The sequence below is a fragment of the Vanessa tameamea genome, chromosome 5 (assembly GCF_037043105.1).
Source record: "Vanessa tameamea isolate UH-Manoa-2023 chromosome 5, ilVanTame1 primary haplotype, whole genome shotgun sequence".
NCBI lineage: Eukaryota > Metazoa > Arthropoda > Insecta > Lepidoptera > Nymphalidae > Vanessa > Vanessa tameamea.
Genome location: NC_087313.1, coordinates 12,285,517 through 12,305,172, shown reverse-complemented (window position 1 = coordinate 12,305,172; position 19,656 = coordinate 12,285,517). Strand labels below are relative to the sequence as shown.

Sequence of the window (19,656 nt, the reverse complement as noted above, 5' to 3'; positions counted from 1 at the left end):
AAATATATCATGCTTTAAAAGTTGAAAAAGTTTAACATATTTAAAATAAATACATAAATACTTCAGTTTTAATGTTGATAATTAATTTTGTAACAATTTTTCAACAGTCAAAGACTTAAACTGTATAATTGCATAAGTATTTATTCGTTTAACGATCTAGTTTTGTAGAAATAATATGAAGTTTGAACCTTAATTGATTTACATTACTTTATTTCTCAAAAATTATGTAGGAATGCCTATTTTTTTGTCAAAACATTCTAGAGAAGGAAATCTGCACGTTTATGTAGTGTTTACAGAAATAACTTACAACTCATTTTTAAAGATGAATAGCGTTCAATTTACACAGATATGTAGACATTTTTGAAAACATGCATTTTTAACAAATAATTTGTCAAATATAAGTACTGTGATTATTTAAGATTTTTTCTAAAGATTCTATTAAAAAGAGACTAAACTTTTGTACATTTTTTTTGTTTAAGTAGCTGATAAATATTTGGCTCTCAACCCCTTTCACGTTTCGGAAAATGACTAAATAGTAATCCGGCATAAGCGCACTTGACGACTTTTTAAAATTTTTATTTTAATCTCCAATCAATTCAACCTTCAAAAATCTTATAGAGCTTAAAAAAATGTGACCTCGTAAAAATAAATTAACAAAATTTACATCATGTAGTAAAATAAGCCGTAATATCTTTCTATCTTTAAATACTGTCTTTTATGTTATCTGTTTGTTATATATTTATTTATAATATTCTTTAGTTTGTATAGATTATCCCCACGGAATTCAAAATGATTATTTATAAATTTAAGTAGTCGAGTTAACGATGATATATTTTGATTAGTTATGTATGTGTATATTCAATATATTTATAAGTAATTTTTATTCATAATACACAGCATACTATATTATATCATTCATTTATATTGTAAATTTGTTTTGTAGAGTACTCTCTAATATTTCTACGAACTATATATTTTTTCTAACAATGACGTATATTTGAATATTTATAGACAGCAAAGCATATTCTTGGTAATTGTTTGTTTAACTCATTTCTTTTTTTTTTTTAATATTTATTTTATAAAGTTTAAAAAAAAAGTGGCAACATTCTTTTGACATTGGTAAATGGTAAGCGTAGTTTATTTTATCTGTTGGCATTAGTATTATCTGTGATATTGACTGACGTTTGTTACCCTCTCCGCCTCTGTCTTTTTGTTTCGGCCATTTTTGCCGAAAGGTTGGTGTTCTTTTTCGGTCACGTATCCTTTCGTGGCCGTTAGATCACATTTATAAAGTTCAATCAAGATGGTGCAGAAGAAGGTAAAAACCATGTGCGTTTATAATAATATATTATTTTTGTTCGGAAAAAAACCAAAAACCTGTGAACATCCAATACTGTAAGTGCGGATCGCCAATGTTGTTTTTCGTTTAACAACACCCAAACATAATCAATTATCATAAAATATTTACTATATTACAGTTTGAGATCTTGTATATAATATTTCATTCAATTATTTTTCATAATAAACGTGACTTAGTAATGTTAACGCGAAGTTAAATATCTAACCTCAAATTGATTACCTACCATGATGTTAACTATTCAATGATTGTGTATGATTACATTTGAATTATCACCAAGATCGCTGAAGATGAATAACTAAATATCAAATTGGCATTTAAAAGACAAAAATTATAATTAACACATTCTTTGTTTTTAGCCTAAGAAGAAGGTAGGAAAGAAAGTAGCGGCTGCTCCTCTAGTCGTGAAGAAAGTTGAACCTAAAAAGGTTGTAAATCCTCTCTTCGAGAAGAGAACAAAGAACTTTGCGATCGGTAAGTTCCTCTTAAAGTTTTGATACTTAATTTGTGTATTGCCAATGACCAAAATGATGTAAAAAATTTGCCCCGAATTACCATGTGGATTCAAAATATCGAGCTTTTTAACACTGATTGGTCACTGAATTATATCCTGTTAAGTATGTATAAACATGATACACATGTTACGAATAAAAATATATTGTTATTCTTACTCAATTACATTATATTGCGATTTGTTTTAAAATGATATCACCAGTTCATTTCTAGTTATGTATATTGATATAATATATTGTCATTATTAGTTATTATATTAGTACTGCATTCGTAGTACGTAATCAATTAATTTATATTAAGTGAAAATAATTTTGCATGTCCAAGCATGCATGTATTTGTATGAAACTATGATTTTAATTGAACACAAATTTACAGTTAATGGCTAAAGGTAGAGTATTTTGTGATAACACTTTTAAATCTATCTTAACCTCATCAAGTCATTGTCGACAGGCCAAGACATCCAGCCGACCCGTGATCTTTCCCGTTTTGTAAGATGGCCCAAGTACATTCGTATCCAGCGTCAAAAGGCTGTACTCCAGCGTCGTCTCAAGGTGCCACCACCAATCAACCAGTTCACCCAGACTTTGGACAAGACCACAGGTGTGTTTAGATAAAATTGTTAAACTTGAATGACATAATTTTAAAACAAATGAAAATACTTAGAAAATGTATGCTTAACTGAAACTGAAACTTTTATACTAATTTTATGATGTTATACCATTTTGACTTGATATAACTTCAACAGTAGTAAAACATTCAGCTTAACTTATAAATATTGTTGTAGTGGGTCTAGTTTAGAACACTGTTCTTCTGTCAGCATTAATTTGAAATTCCTATGAAGATGCATACAGTGTTGTTGAACAAATCCAAACTTCCTCCATACTCCCGAACAATGTTTATAGCTTAGTCTGTTGTAATAGTCAATATGTTAGTTTTTTCACTTTTTTTATATGATGAACCCCAAATGCAACTATGAATCACAATGATTATCAAAAAATATACGAGCTTTTTAACTCTGAATTATACAATTTATTAAATACTTGTAATGCTACATTTTTTTAAATATTTATTCGAAGTAAATATATTTTTCAGCGAAGGGTCTATTCAAGATCCTTGAGAAATACAGACCTGAGACTGAAGCAGTCAGGAAGGAACGCCTGAGGAAAGCTGCTGAAGCTAAGGTATCATTTTATTCCATTTATTTGTTACTATCATATAACTGAGTATTTGATTAAAGGTTTCCTTTAAAAAAAGTTTTACACTTATGAAGTAAAGTAATGCTAAATTCACAAATGTTAATAACAACCTCACTGTTTTGGTATTTTGATCAACTTTTTAATGTTCTTTTTTAGTCATTTCCCACACATGTATCTTGCTCTAAGAGTGTTATAAGTTCCACTGTATTAGCTACCCATTCTAATTTTGCAGAACTTTTAACCTTACTTTATTCATTAATGGTTTAGTTCCATTCATTTTATTTAATGATGTTATTATTTAAGAAACAAAGTATTATTGAAATCTGCTTGTGATAATTTTCTTTGTCTGGTAATTCAAATTTATGGGTCTCCAGTTTAAAATGCAATGTTTTTTTAAATTAAAATGATATTTTTTTTATTTATAAGGTAAACGTTGTACCCTTTTCTGTATTAATTTTGAGTTCTGCAAATGTTGCAATATAAAAATTTCATGTTACTTTCATATTTTGATTGCCATAAAGATGTTCCAATTATTTTGAATTTGTCTGTAATAAAAAATCATCCAGAAGCTGCTGCCTGAATCTGGAAAAAAAAACATCAAGTTCTACTTTCAATATTTGTTTGAGTTGTTACACTGTACATAGAATACTTTTATTTATTAATTTCATGAAATGATGCATAAAAACAATTCAGATTGCCATGAAGACCATCCACCAAGATCTCTGATTCATTAAATTTAAAATAACGTTCTCTTCATATTTTGGATTGTACTCATACAAGTTATTTGTCACTCATAGGTCGCCAAGAAGGAAGAGCCACCAGCGAAGAGGCCAAATACCATTCGCTCTGGTACTAACACTGTCACCAAGCTGGTTGAGAAGAAGAAGGCTCAGCTTGTTGTGATCGCACATGATGTCGATCCCATTGAGGTATTTTAAAAATTCTTAAAATTATAATATTTGTTGATAATGATTGATTAATGGTGAGTAGCAGTTTTGTGTCTGTAGCAATGACACTTCAATAAGTATAAACTATTTCGTCTTATTGATCCGCGCCGCGCCACACCAATGCGTGGCATACCACAACATCTAAGGTTTTTAAAATCCCTTGTGCTCTAACAAAACAGCAATAAATAGTGTCATATTTATTGGTTGGTGGAAGAATTATTAATGTTAACAATTATCTAAAAGATCTAAGGGATTCAAATGCTTGAAAACTGATGGCTGAGCCTCCCTTGAGATACTAGTTTGGTACAAATAATTTGAAAATTTGCTATGATGTTAGAATTTCTTCACCTGAGGCTGTGATAGCTATAATCATCATACGCTGCATGAAGATGATTGACTCTGAGCAATACTTCAAAATAATTTAATGAAAGATGCTTATTTAAATTATATTCAAATTTATTTTTTTGTTTCAGCTGGTACTATTCCTGCCAGCCTTGTGCCGTAAGATGGGTGTGCCTTACTGTATCGTCAAGGGCAAATCTCGTCTCGGAGCCCTTGTACACAGGAAGACCTGCACATGTTTAGCTCTGACACATGTATGCTGTTTTCTTATTTATCTAATATACAAAATTGAATTGATTATTAGAAGACGGAAGATGGGCGTAGGATACTATAACTCTTTTTGTTATTTTTGTTCCTATATTGAAATTTAAAAATATGAAGTAATATATATTTTATTCAAAAAAATGTTGGGCTCTTGAAGTAAGGCCTAACATCTGAAATCTAATAATCACTTTTTTTAGTTATATATTCTTTTAGCATGTAGAAGTCAACCAAAAAAGGGCATCTTTTTTTGGTTGCATTTAATTTGACATATATATAAATGAAGTATGATGGTCTTACAATGATGATGTATTTGCTAACCAAGTGCTGTGAGGAAAGCTTTTCTACCACCTAAGAGAAATATCTGAGTATGCCATCATTCAAGAAGTTCCATTAAGAACTTGTTGTGGTCTATTTCGTTTTGTAAATCAAGAAATAATTATTTTATTAAATAAATATATTAGATAAAATTTTAAAATACTCGAAAGTAAACTAAACCTTAATCAAAAAATTTTAATTACGCAGGTGGAGTCTGGTGACCGAGCCTCCTTCTCCAAGGTGGTTGAAGCTATCAGGACGAACTTCAACGAGCGTTACGAAGAGCTCCGCAGGCACTGGGGCGGTGGTGTGCTCGGAAACAAGTCTAACGCGCGTATCGCTAAACTCGAGAAGGCTAAAGCACGCGAGATCGCGCAGAAGCAGGGTTAAGACTAAATAAATACTTATAAATACAAGAGTTTTTTATTTTATAATTAGAATTTTACACAAGTTAGTATAAAATAAACTAGAACAAATAAAATTTAAGCCAATTTCATATTTTTTTTAGCTTGAGCTCTTGCTTACTAAAAAATTCACTCACGAAATAAGATAATGTAATTGTATTTTTTTGCTGTATTATGATAATCGTTGTACTCATATTATTACATCTTGTAAGCACGGGCGTCACTCAACCAATGCACGCCGATAATTTAACGTGGAGGTGCGCGTATTCGTAAGAGAATCGACATAGTATTTTATACAAGTCTTCTCGATATCTAATTCTGTACGCTTAGATCTTTTAAAGTACGGATTTGAATGCGGTTTTAGTCAATAAACACTGGTGATGCAAGAGGAAGAGGTTTATATGTATAGTATATGCATACAATAGGGAAATGAGAATTTAATTTTTGTTCGTTCTTCAATCAAAAAAAGTATGTAGAATCTTATTGTACGCGTGTGATGCCGGAACGAGTAGCTGGTAGATCTATAAAGAGAACTATGATGGAACAATTATACTCCAATCTGCGTTTGCACGAATTTAATTGAAAGTTATTCAAATAGGTGGTATTCAAATATTTGGCCTTAATTATCTCACAACATGAATATCGCGCCTTGATTAGCTAATTGTCACCTAGTATAACAAGCAACTGAGGAGTTACTGCAATATTAAGCCTGAATTTTCAACAACGCATAATTATGGACATTAAAATGCAAAGAGAAATAATAAACTTTCCACGGAAGAATTATAGGCTAAAAAAAGAACAAATCGTAAAAGGAATTATGTCTGTAAAGGATTCTTACATTATGGATAATAAGAACCAATACATTAGGTGCTGGTAATGCAGTTGTACTGAGGGACGAGACAAAAATTATAAGTAAGAATTCATCTGTTTTTCATTATAGTTGAAAGGATTGTTTAGAATCGTTGCAGGGGAAACCAACGATCTTTTACCTAGGGTCTGGTTAGTGGAAAAATATTGTTTTCCTTCAACTGCCAAAGCAATGATGACGAAAAGAGAGAAATCAGTGTTTAATTAAACAACTGCAAAACAACTTGAATATAGACATAGATATGCAATAAAACGTTGGTGACTATTTTAAAGATACATAATATGTATGTTATATTTAAAAAACGCCGTCAGGAAAAACGATAATAAATTCTTAAAGCAATGAACCCCAGTTCAAGACCGGCTCTTTGAAGCAAAAAAAAAAAAAACTTATTTTCGCATAAAGCGCTTGGTTATCTCTTGCTTTTCAAAGATACTAATAGCAAATTTTAAAAATAATTAAACAGCTCTATCTAGTGGAGAAATAAGTAACTACATAACTGACGATATTAACTCTTGTTCTGATTCTTGCCTTACGTTACATTTTAATAGATGTCGCTACCTCAAATATAAAGATTGTATTCATGCGATAGACTATTGGAATTGTTAAATTCTTAATACACAGCTGTTTTACAATAGACAGATAATCTATGAAATATATGTCATTTTGTGGAATTAGTTAAGAGCGTGCCTAAAGTCGGCAGATTTCCCCGCTCCTCTCGGTGTGCGAACTCAAGTCTCGATATTTATCATTATAAATAATCAAAGCACTACATTTTTATTTCTATTGTCACAACAGAACCGTAGCGATTTATTTAAATAATATATTTAACAAATATGTTTGTACAATATGACATGTGACAGATGTGGTTTTAGGCGGGAAGAAAATGTAAGTGCCGAAGCTAATTTTCTATATAAAAACAAAACGAAAAGGTTTTACAAAAAAGGTCCTATGACAACCTTACATTATTTGTAAGTTTAATGAATTATTCAATTATTTTGTTCCGATAACTTATAAAATTACGAGATTTCGTGTTTTTTTTCATAATAAAAATCAAACATCAAGATCGAACAACCCTTAAAAATATAATATACAATAATTTATTATTAACTTTGAACTGGATTTACACATATAGAATCAAACAAAATAATAGTAATTTTGCTTTATACCTCTTAATAATAAATAATACAAGTGTTATAAAACAAGTGTGTGTGTACAATTCACGCTGGTTGAAACTTAATAAACAATTTTCTTGTTTTTGTTTGCCTCTTTGTCATTACATATTTTTGTTTCAAATGACTATTCTAAGTATATTTAACAAATGACATGTAAAATATGACATGTGACAGATGTGGTTTTAGGCGGGAAGAAAATGTAAGTGCCGAAAACTCATTTTCTATATAAAAACAAAACGAAAAGGTTTTACAAAAAAAGTCCTATGACAACATTAGATTATTTGGAAGTTTAATGAATTATTCAATTATTTTATACTACAATTTATAATTTAACCTTTTCTATCTTATATTGTTGACCTATTTTTTATCACACCTGTATAAACAAATAGTATCTTATTCGTCATGTTATTCACCACGATATACTAAAATTTACACAGTCAATGACCTGCCCACCAATGGTTCTGAGTTACATGTCTTTGTTTTGCACAAGAGGCATCATCCTCCTAACCTGAGCTTAGCAAACTTAGGCATATTCCGGTTAGAGGTAGAATAACTGTTAAGTGGGTGGCACCTACCCTGAAGGCTACAACAACAGCGTAATAGCTACTACCAGTAACTCAACTAAATGTACAAAATGCCTATTATTTTCGTATTCAGTTATATAAAATCCTAACAGGAGTCGTCTTTATCAAAACTTTAACTTCTATTGACGAAATTGTATTTTGATACATAGTATAGGTAGGTACATATAGAAAACTAATTTCAATTATGAAGCATCAATTTTTATAATATTATATGAGGCGGTAGAGCCAAAATTAAAGTATCATCTAATTTTTTCCCAAATTATGATTATAAATAATGAAACATTTACATTATCAATATGACATTCATTAAATATTAAATAAATTACTAATTCAAATTTAGAATTACAAACTTTTCATTCGACAATTACAAAAAACCTAAACGTAAAAGGTGATTCATTGATTGATCCATTACAAAAACATTTAAAAAAAAATACATGAGTTTTACATTACCTAACTTTACACTTAACCAACTTATGTATTGTTTAGTTTATGGTGTATGTTTAAGTTGTTCCATCAGCACAGATGTCACGCATTCATTATATAACTCGGGTTGAGTATTCATTGCTTAATGCGTTATAAACGATTTAATATAATAATACGATGTCAAATGGCGTAGGTTTTGGTACTAGGTATATAAATTATTTAAATTGTAATCAACACTCTTATTAGGTAATATAATTAATTACTATTGATAAGTATAATTCTATGAAATAAATAAAAAGTATTCAAATTGTCTATGTCTCTGGTTAGTTAGCCAACCTAATTAATTTATAAGGTTATGATACGTTCCCGATTCTATTCCAAACCAAATTCGACTATTCATTACAAATAACCTCAAGCTGAATCGTAACTGAGCATCAATTTTAATTATTTATATTGGTTACGCTAAGGTCTCGAAACTATACTCTATTCCAACAGTAAGAGGAGAAAAACTAAATAAACAACATTTGACAGCAAATTGACGCGATATCATTGGGTTGATTGATCTATGATATTATTCACTATGGATTTGCGAAAAAATGGCGTTTTAAACGTCGACGAAACTGTTATCGGAATTTTGGAAGTAAAATTAAAGTGAAATAATTACTTAAGTTTAATAGTATTGTATAATAAATAAAGATATATTAATCATAAACTCCTACTAGTGCACAATGAAGCTGAGTTATTAGCAAATCGCATGAAAAACGTAAATCTAAGGTTTGTTTCTCTTTATTCCTACTTCCATTGGAATAGGCTATAAGATCGTGGCGCTTGTAGAGTAGGTACTCGGCTGAACGGGAATGGTTACTTTTCGATTCAATTGCGATAAACTGCTAGTTTATTAGAATTGTCCCGGTCTATTTAATTTTATAGTAATTGAAAGCTATATAGGGTCTGTGCCGGATAAGTCTATTATTATAATGAGGACGTAGTGAATAATTAGTTAAGCAATATTTATTCTTTATTTTTCTGCTTGTTTCTCAATATATTTTTTGTTGGTTAGCTGAAAGAATTAAAGTTTTACAATAAAAAAAGCAATAATAATGCCAATAATGATTATGTCGAATTTCGACTACTGGTTTATTTAATAACACTAATATCAATAAAATATATATCTTAATAAATGAGAAATTTTACGTTCACACAGTCACAACTATGAGGTTAAGCAAAATTTAATTAAATAATACATAAAAGCGGGTTAGCTAATCATGAAATGAGGAATAAGAAAACGTTTATTTACATAAGAATTATTTACAATATAACTTAATTATATACATAAACATACATAACATAAACAGCCTGTAAATTTCCCACTGCTGGGCTAAGGCCTCCTCTCCCGTTGAGGAGAAGGTATGGAGCATATTCCACCACGCTGCTCCAATGCGGGTTGGTGGAATACACATGTGGCAGAATTTTGTTGAAATTAGACACATGCAGGTTTCCTCACTATGTTTTCCTTCACCGCCGAGCACGAGATGAATTATAAACACAAATTAAGCACATGAAAATTCAGTGGTGCCTGCCTGGGTTTGAACCCGAAATCATCGGTTAAGATGCACGCGTTCTAACCACTGGGCCATCTCGGCTCTAACTTAATTATATATAAATAAAAATTAAAAATAGCTGCTGTAGAAATAATGATTCTGATCTACGCATCCGAATGACTGCAGAAAAACTATCTTTGATACAACGTTAAATTTACTATGCCCACCATTTACCTGCCCTTAAGGTAATCGCGCACTTTATCATGAAATTATAAAAACGCCTAATTACGGTAACAAGCCATTTGCACAATGTATAATTGCTCTGTCGTCACGACATAACCCTCGGGAGGCACCTCTCCCATTACTGGTTAACTTTATTCTGTTAGCTCTAATTGTAAGTGATAGGAATTAACTTTTTTTAAACTTTTATACGTTGAAATGTCTACGTACGTGTTTGTTATACGACTAAATTGAATTTTTAAAAGGATTAAAGTTAATAATTAATCTTTTATATGTGTGATTACGAAACAGTACTAATTGGCTGTTGTCAACAGTCACTCATTTTTAAATATAAATGTAATTGTTACAAATTAGTTTATTTAATATTTGTGTACATGGTGTTCTTAAAACAAAGTAAAAAACGTAAGGTAAGGGAAGGTAAAAATGTTATAGTTTTAGAAATATTACAATTTTTTTAATCTTATCACAAATCTAACCATTTTGTTTTTTAAAAGAATTGGGTCGTACTCACGAAATATTTAGCGTTATTATTTTTAGGTATGTAGTAGGTAAGTGGACGAGCCACCCAATAGTAAGTGGTCACCACCGCCCGTAGACATTTGCGTTATAAATATTAACCATTTCTTACATAGCCAATAGGCCAGCAACATAGGGAACTATTATGTTACGTCGCTTATTCCTGTAGTTCACACTGGCTCACTCACCCTTCAAGTTGAAACACAATGACATAATGTATTGCTTGTTTGGCGGTAGCATATCTGATGAGTGGGTGATACCTACCTAAAACCTTTAAATCAGATTTATTTTATTAATTTCATTCATTCCAGAAAATCCGTTGAAAATTGAATCACCATTAGCCTAGATCAGGCTTTCAGAGAGAATATTGATCTTTTAGAGGAGCGACACCATTCACGTATAATTACAAGTTCGTCACATAAGCTTCAAATGGCGTACTATCTGCCTTTGTGATGCGCCGTTCGGTTAAATTTCAAGTTTGTTTTTTTTTTCGACAGAACTGTCGAGCATTCCGAGTTCCAGTGTTAATAAAAAACATTTTTGTAGGTCAGGATTAGTAATTTTTGTAGGTCAGGATTAGTAATTTATATATATATAAATATTTTATGTTTTAAATCAATAAAGTGTAATTCCTGTTTAATTTTTTAATAGCATAAAATGTAGTCGATGGTAAAACCAGAAAGTCTTACTAAAGTAAAAAGTAAAGTTTGAACTTAATCGAATGTTCATATACATTTTTGTATGAACATTTATCAACGAGGCAGATTAAGAAATTTATTTTTTATATATGGGTGGCAAACGAGCCGTAGGCTCACCAGTGACCACCACAGCGGATGTCTCATTATGGCAACACTGGGGTGCTTTCAGGAGCGTTGCCGGCCTTTAAGAAACGTCTAGGCTCTTTTATTGAAGGTTCCAAAGTCGTATCGGTTCGGAAAACCCCCGGCGAAAGTAATAAAACGTTAAAAGTGATGTTCTAAATTTCTTAACTAAAGTTATATCAGATAACAAACCACCAGTTTCTTAAACTCTGATCAGAGTCAGTTTAACAAATTTTTCTAAATACTGTCAATATCAATGATAATTCCGGATCAATGATCAGAATTACAGAAACTAGATTTAACTGAATAGTGTAATATCTTAACAGAAATATGTATTATTTAACATAAAGGAATATACATTCTTGTTTAAAAAAACTGCCTTTGCCTGGATTTATGTAACCCCAAGTCCCGCGTCCATTTAAACCGTACAATTGTAAAAGTCATGCCTTTGTGGACATATTTTTATACCACGTGACACATTTGCGAAGTGACCTACTATGTAAGTGGAACGAATTGAATAAAAAAAAAAGCAAAATAGGCGCCTGCTCTACTTATTTTAGACAGATTGCTAAATACTAAACACTGGAAATAAACCGATTGTCTACTTAATATTAACTTAACTAGCTATGTAGGTATCTTAAAATAAAGTAGATTAAAGATCTGTTTATAACATGGTCTACTTGTTATAGCCTTCTCATACGGCAATGTTTAATATTGTTGTGTTCTGGTTTGATGGTTGATTCATCTAGTGTACCGGCACTAACACCGCTGGATTAACACTAGGCCACTCGAGGCTACACACAGAGCCTCAAAATTAGGAGGGCCAAAAAAATATCTTGGCATTGACAAAAGTGTTTTTCTATCAAAATAAGTAAAATTAAAAATATAATCCCGGCACACGGGACATATCATTCCCAATTTTGGTGGCGCATTGGCGATGTAAGGAATGGTTAATATTTCTTTTAGCGCTAATGTCTATGGCCGGCGGTGACCATCAGGTGGGCCCATATCCCTGTCCGCCCTTTATATTTTTTTGTTTTTCTTTCTCGTCTGAAAATCGTATTACGGATTTCCCTCTCGTGAAGTGTGTGGGGTATGTGAGACTCGCCGATGCTCAGGACGACACTAGTGCGTCTTAGTACACCGGAATACCCACTAATTACCGAAAAAACCAGCGGTACCCTCTCCGTCTTTTCAGCGGGCGCCACAGGATAGCTTTATACGTCTGTCTGCCTGGCTATACTATGAAAAAAAGAAAGGTTCAAATGAATCAAATATAAAAAACTATTATTCCCCAAAAAGTAAGCGGACTTAGCGGCCGTAGTATCAGTTTCGTGTTTGAATCCTGAGTGACAAATCGTTCATGTGATTGCGTAAGGGATATAGCTATTGATGAAGATAAAAGCATCGTGGTCCCATTTTCTTTCACGCACGCCGAAATGCTGAATAAAAAGTAGGGTTTCGAATTGACATTGAATCCAGACGACAGATACTTGAATTTAAACCAAGATCCAATCTGGCTATGCAAACTAGGATTTTTTTCTTCTTTCTATTTCAAGTAAGTCGGCAGACTGACAAATTAGTCAACTCATGTAAAGTTGTCACCAACGCCCATATATATTAAGCAACAAAAATCCATTGGCACTGTAACAAAAATATATCTATCCTTACACGTTGATGCGCCTTCAACCTTGGGAACTTAGATTTTACGCCCCTTGTAACTGTTAGTAACATTGGCACAGAATTCAAATACAAAAATCTTTATTCAACATAGAAGCTTAATGATTATCAAAATTCTACCACCGATTTGGAAAGAACCGCAATAGACCCGAGAAGAACCGGCGAAAAAGCCTTCGATAGAACCGATGAAAGAGATTCAGCGAGAACCGCCTAAAGAAACTCAGTCAAACCTTCAAACCATTGGAACTACTTGGTAACATTTACAATTTATTCAAAATATTCTTATAACTGTATATTTATCAGTATGTTCCAGCTTTCGAATAGTGAAATAGATCGAAACGGAAAAAATGGGATTGAAATGGCAAGGGGTAATAGGGAGTACTTGTAAGCCTCGAGATTTTTTTAATTAAAGGGAAACATTATAAAACTGTCAACAGACTTGTTAGCTAGAGTGGAGGAGTATTGGGCGATCAAGGTAACGAATCAAGGGCGAACGATTTCAGCCGAGATATAACTTTTAGCTGCCGTAACTGAAAGGTTGAGACAATCAGATTATCTTCTATCTATCATTTCCGAAGTGTTATTCAGGATGAATATAATATCATATGACAAGAAGAGTTTTAGGTATGAATGTGTGTAGATTAATTAGTCTTATACTGAAGGTAGAAATAATATGGATAAACGTTATGAAGGATGACGTAACTGAGGATATGACCTGCAATAGAGAGTATGATGATGATGATGAATGTCCTTTGTCTCCTAAATGGGGCAGAGGGCGTCCACAGATGTCCTCCATTGTGATCGGTCTTGAGCTTCACGAATTGAAATATAAATGGGATAAAAAAGCACACCGTTGACTCCAAATAATAGGTAAAGGGCAAGCTGATTGTTTAAAGGGACGACTGTTTATCCTTTAGTTTGGGTTCATCTAACGATGGGTGTATTCGTATTTCCGAATTCTGTTTAACTGTGTTAATTATTGGGATCACGCCTGATTGATTCATAATAATTGCGTTGAAGAGTAGATATACATTTATATAAACATATTATCTGTGAGCAGAAGAGCAGATATAGATCAATGCTTAGAACGAGTATATCTTAACCGAATATTGCCGATTCAACCACAGAAAGGACCAATTAATTCTAAAGTGCTTAATTTTTATTTATAATTCATACTGGACATGACTCAGCCGAAATTAAAAGTTCAACCACCTATGTGACTACCAACTCGCATTGGAGCAAGCTACCTTTATACCTTCTCCTCAAATGGAGAGGACGCTTTAGCCCAGCAGTAGGATTTACGGGCAGTTACTTTATTTTTATTACTACACATCCAAAAATCCTAAAAAAGTAAACAAAGCTTATAGGGTGATTTCGCCTATTTTCGGCCATTTAAGCAGATGTATGACTGCGAAATGAATTTTTTAAAAGTATTTATATTTTTTAGTCCCAGATCAGAAGCTTATTTTTATTTGAAGTCAAGAAATAATCTAGTTTTGATATTTGAAACTCATTTACTTACCAGTATTATATAAAAATTGTTAAAAATATAAATATCTAAAAGTTCCGATTTAGGCTGTTTTCGGCCACTAAATTCAGATCTCGGCCATGAATTTAGTTAGTTCTCGATCACTATAATAAAACTTGAAAAACGATCTCTATAATCTTTATAATAGGCTCTGTTTTTAAGTTAAAACAAAACTATACTATAAAATTATACGAATCAAAGTTTTTTATTTAATCTTCTTCAATAATGAAATAACAACATAATTTTCAATCACTCTCTTAATAATTGACAATCAGTCTTAAATATTATTAAATTTAATAGGTCATATTCTAGTTATCGGCATGCCAGCCGGGAAACAGTTAGCCGTCTCTAAACGCATCTAGTTACCCGACCATCAATTTTAAATAAGTAATATCAAATCCTTTATATTTTTCAACCAAAATCATACAAATTAAACTCTTTACCAGTGCTTACTAAAAGCATTTGTATCTACTAAATAAGAAACAATTTTGCAACTTACCTTGCGAATAAATTGAGCATGCTATTTTAGACATACACATGCACAGCTTGAATTTCGAAGGCCTACTGCCGATACAATCGAGACATTACTATGCTACAAATTTTAGAAGGTGTAGAGGTTATTTATAGAGTATTTATAGAATGGCTTAAAATACATAGTTATAGGTAAGCACGTTTTGATTTTTTTAACCCCAACGTAAAAAGAGGGATGTTATAAGTTAATCATACGTATTTATAGTATCGTAGCTCCTAAACGGATTAATTTATTTATTTAGTTTTTTTTTAAAGGTGACATATCGATCATAGCAAATATATTTAGCCGAGAGGCGCCGCCTTATAAGTACAGAGACACCGTGGGTGGATGGAAACAATAGCTGATTGAACTAGAAAACTTTATATCTGTCTAAGACTACCGGAAAATTTTGAAAAGCTAGAAAGGACCAAATACCCGGTTATCGTACCCGAATATTTGATTTTTTCTTACCTTCTGAATTGCTGATAATTGGAATTTTTCAAGTAAAAATTGTACCAGTATGTCAGCCTATGTGTGAAAAGGTTCAGCGTCAATTTGTTGTCATTTCATATAAATCATTAATGTATATCAAATACAAGGCAGGAATAAGAACGCACTGCGGCACACCTAATTAGATATACGAGTCACTGAATCTAATCAATATAATTTTTACTACGATATTAAGTACTTTTATTTTAAAAATTGTGTTTTAACAGTTGTATCTTCTAGTTAGAAAACTTTAATTTACACACGTACAAGTCCCCAGAACTTAAGGATGTCTGCATAACAGAGGCTTACGCTTTGTTCCCTGCATGCAGCTTGCGTCTAAAGGGCTACATGAGTCGACCCTTCCCGCGTTTTCGCCCACGGGGATACCATGTGTGGAGATGTATTAACATCGCTAGCGGGTTGAAACCTTGTGGTACACATCCAGAAAAGGAACTTTAACTTTAAATGTATCATCAAAAAACATACTGAATATTTTTCAAAATTGTATTATGGATTTATTTATGATATTTTAATGAAAGTGTTATTGAATAAATAAAAAAAATATTTTTTAAAAAAAATCTAAATTATTTCAAAAAGGTTTTAATATAGTGAATAATTCAAGTGAAAATCTTAATTAGGGTATACGTAACCAGCTCGGTAATTATTTAAAATGGTTAATGTTGGGAACGGTTGATCCCTGTACGCACGCGCCACCCCCCACAAAAATAACAGGTAAAGGCGTTCAGTTCGTTCGTTCACTCAGTCGCGAAATATCTGTGGGAACGTGCAGGCGTGTCGGCTGTACGCGTGATATCAATTTGCTTTTTATTGTGAGAGAAAAAAAAATAAACGTCATATAATCCCGCTTAATATTCTTTTTTCAAAAATGGATTGTGACAATGTAATGGGCGGGAAATTAAAATGGTACAATGAAATGTTTATGTTATTAGGATTTTTGCGATCCGTGTATTGACTTTTCGTATTTTGTTTGGTGATAATATTGTGATAGCGAGTGATGACAAGTGGGTATGGGTGTGATAATGACAACTGTTTATGGAATTGGATTGCACACTGTGGTGGATTGTATGGTTAGTATTTTTTTTTTTAATATTGATAAGTTAACGATAAAGATACGTATGCCTAATAAAAATGGTAAGTAGCATAGGCAATTAAAGTGGACCGGCAACACAGCATCAAATAATAACGACCATAGATTATTGATATTTTGAAAAATTCAAATAAAGAATGCAAACGACAAATTTAATTTTTATAATATAAACTTTTTTAATACGATAACATTTATTTACAACAAATAAATGACTAGCTCTAGTATATCGACCTAATTTGAATATATTGTCGCTTCAAGTTATACAGGGCTTATTTCGGTATATTAATTAAGAAAGTGAAATTTTCCATTAATTTTGAGTTTTCTTTTTTAAAATTATTAGTTATTTATTTTGGGATCAAACAAACTTCTAGGCACTAAGGTACTGGTTCCACTAATACCCATTTTGTACTACAAAGAGTTTTTTTTTGTGATATGAAGTGTGAACTCGAAAAGGCGAACTTTATAATTTCTGCTCCGTTTTCAAAAAATCTACTAATACCATAATAAACATTTTCATAGTTTACCCAAGTCTTTTAAAATAAGTATCTAGGAAGAAAGAGAGAGAATGGGAAATTCTTGTTAAGGAGAAGAAGATTTGTATTCACAGACTCCAAATAAGTAGGAGCATAATTCTGTAATATCTGCAAAATTTTTTTTTCTTTGCATTTTTAAATGATTCCGTTTAAATTTCGTAAATATCTGATGATGTGTTTCGGAGACAGACAACGGAACTCTTCAATAAATACCAGTAAGCAAGCATGCTTTTGAAGTCGTTTTTTTTTTAATTCTTTTATTTCAGAGATATTGATTGTTAAGGAAAGAAAAATATACAGTGCCTAAAATCTTTAATGGTTTTGCTCAGGTTTAAGCAGTACGAACTTAGCTACGATATTGATTGCCAAGATCCTCGTTACGATGAGAGCACTCAACTCTGGTATCTGTGGGAAGATCTGTTTAGACTATCTGGTATTTGATGCTCTCTTAAGGTTACATAAAAAAATACAGTACCTACACTTCAGCAAATTTTGTAATTAATTTCTATGAAAAACAAGGAACGGATATTAAATCTTAGCCATATTAATTTTAAATTGTGATTAAACATTTGTATCTGAAAACAATTATCTTACTTACGTTAGTTCTTTAACAGCTATTTAAATTAAAAAAAATAATTCCTTATAACCTTGTAAAATTTTAACTCAACATTTTAATTGGAAATTGGCGCGTTGGCTGTAAAAGGAATGTAGGCGGATATAACAACTTTTTTAATGACGAAATAATGTTTCTAAACATTCTCAAGTACATAATAAAAATGCAATAAGTCTTTCGTAATGTTAAGATACTCGAGGAAATAACAAGATCTATACTAGATGGTACATTTGTGTGTATCAATATTGAAGAACATAATCCAGATAGCGAGATAGAAAACGTAAATAAATATATAGCGATTTTTTTTTGTTTCAAGCCCAAACCAGTACCTCTGATTAGTGTGTTATCTGTGCTCGCCAATTAAGGATAGCATTATGAGAAGTCTTCGTGTGTCGAATGATATTCTGTTTCAAGAACAATATGTCCTCCTACGAGAATTGGAACATTTAGTGGAACGAGCTCCAGACCTACTATCGAAAATCAACTATTTGTATGCAAGTTTTTAGAAGAGACAATATAGAGTAGGAATAAAAATAATCTAATCAGTTAATTTTTTTTAAAGATCTAAATTTAAATAAACAAGGTCCTATTTTTTTTAATTGCTTCAAATATTGTTGTTGCTACATGAACGTTTCCTTGGAGGCAAAGTTTGGACATATGATACGACAGAGCAACAGCGACTCCGAAAGATACGCTAAAAAAAATTATGTAAATCATATTGAAATCTTAATAAAATCAAAGTGGATTTTAAGGCCAAACACGGTACAAAGCTTGGTTAAATGTAGAAGTTGTCTATATTCATAGAATGCGCATAATATAGGAATGCAAGAATGCAGAACATCCTCCTACGTTGACGTGTGTGGTCTACATTACAGCGGAAATATCTTCAAAATACCTCATAACAATGTAAACACTTTAGTCCAGAGAGCGCGGTTGGTATTTTCTCTTGAATAATTTTAGGAATAGCATATGCTCTTGAACGCCTGTCCAGATTTCAATTTATGTAGGTGGATTTTATCAAGAGGATTTGTTGAAAGTACGACGGTTAAAAGTTGCAGATCTTTGAATTCAAATTTTGAATAATATTTCCTTCGTGCATATCTCAAGTTTTATATGTTTTGATTAAAATCGCCAATAATTATTATTTGGTTTAATAGATTTAATAAAATGTGACGTCGTATTTTTAATTCATACGTTTATATATATTATTATGTCTGGCAGCGGATGTGTTATGTCTGTCGGCGGATTGTTAACCGAAGAAATATTTTGAATAAAAATTTCTATCTAAATTTAAAAACGGATAAATGCAATTGTATAAATACATAATGTATACATATGTACATGTAGATCGGGATCATTCAAATATGGAGAATATATCTTATTCTAATATATAGTATGTGTGTGTATGAAAACAATGTAATCTAATATAAGAATATATTATATATATACTTGGTGGTAGGGCTTTGTGCTAGCCAGTCTGGGTTGGGACCACTCAATCATCAGATATTCTACCGCCCAACATCAGTACCCAGTATTGTTGTGTTCCGACTTGAAGGGTGAGTGAGCCAATGTAACTACAGGCTTAAAGGACATAACAGCTTAGTTCCTATGGTTCACCATACTTTTTGCTCGTCCGCCTACATATATCATAGAAACACACGAATTAAAAGTAGAAACCTTGAATTCTTATG

General features: G+C 31.7%; 2 protein-coding genes and 1 non-coding gene across 4 annotated transcripts in view; all 3 read left to right on the top strand.

The window, feature by feature from the left end:
* Window positions 1-1,157: 1,157 nt before the first annotated feature.
* On the top strand, window positions 1,158-5,350 carry LOC113392400 (large ribosomal subunit protein eL8). Its single transcript, XM_026628818.2, has 7 exons — window positions 1,158-1,318; window positions 1,717-1,831; window positions 2,321-2,470; window positions 2,963-3,051; window positions 3,864-3,995; window positions 4,487-4,609; window positions 5,142-5,350. Exons 1-7 carry the CDS (start codon window positions 1,304-1,306, stop codon window positions 5,322-5,324), a joined length of 807 nt encoding a protein of 268 aa, XP_026484603.1. The 5' UTR covers window positions 1,158-1,303; the 3' UTR covers window positions 5,325-5,350.
* On the top strand, window positions 1,880-1,953 carry LOC113392820 (small nucleolar RNA SNORD36). The gene has a single exon (XR_003368437.1). It is a non-coding gene; the product is annotated as a small nucleolar RNA SNORD36 (small nucleolar RNA).
* Window positions 5,351-16,466: 11,116 nt separating the features above from the next.
* The window catches only part of LOC113392535 (uncharacterized), a 118,633-nt gene continuing 115,443 nt past the window's right edge, over window positions 16,467-19,656 (top strand). For both annotated transcript variants that reach the window (XM_026629023.2, XM_026629022.2), the window contains exon 1: window positions 16,467-16,799. In XM_026629023.2, coding sequence (XP_026484808.2) covers window positions 16,727-16,799 — 73 coding nt within the window. In that variant the 5' untranslated portion in view covers window positions 16,467-16,726. The remainder of the gene's footprint in view (window positions 16,800-19,656) is intronic.

Bases quoted from the DNA above. Each gene is read 5' to 3' on its own strand.
- LOC113392400 (XM_026628818.2), top strand. The intron at 1,832-2,320 runs GTAAGTTCCTCT...CATTGTCGACAG, and splicing joins AACAAAGAACTTTGCGATCG to GCCAAGACATCCAGCCGACC. The intron at 2,471-2,962 runs GTGTGTTTAGAT...TATATTTTTCAG, and splicing joins GACTTTGGACAAGACCACAG to CGAAGGGTCTATTCAAGATC.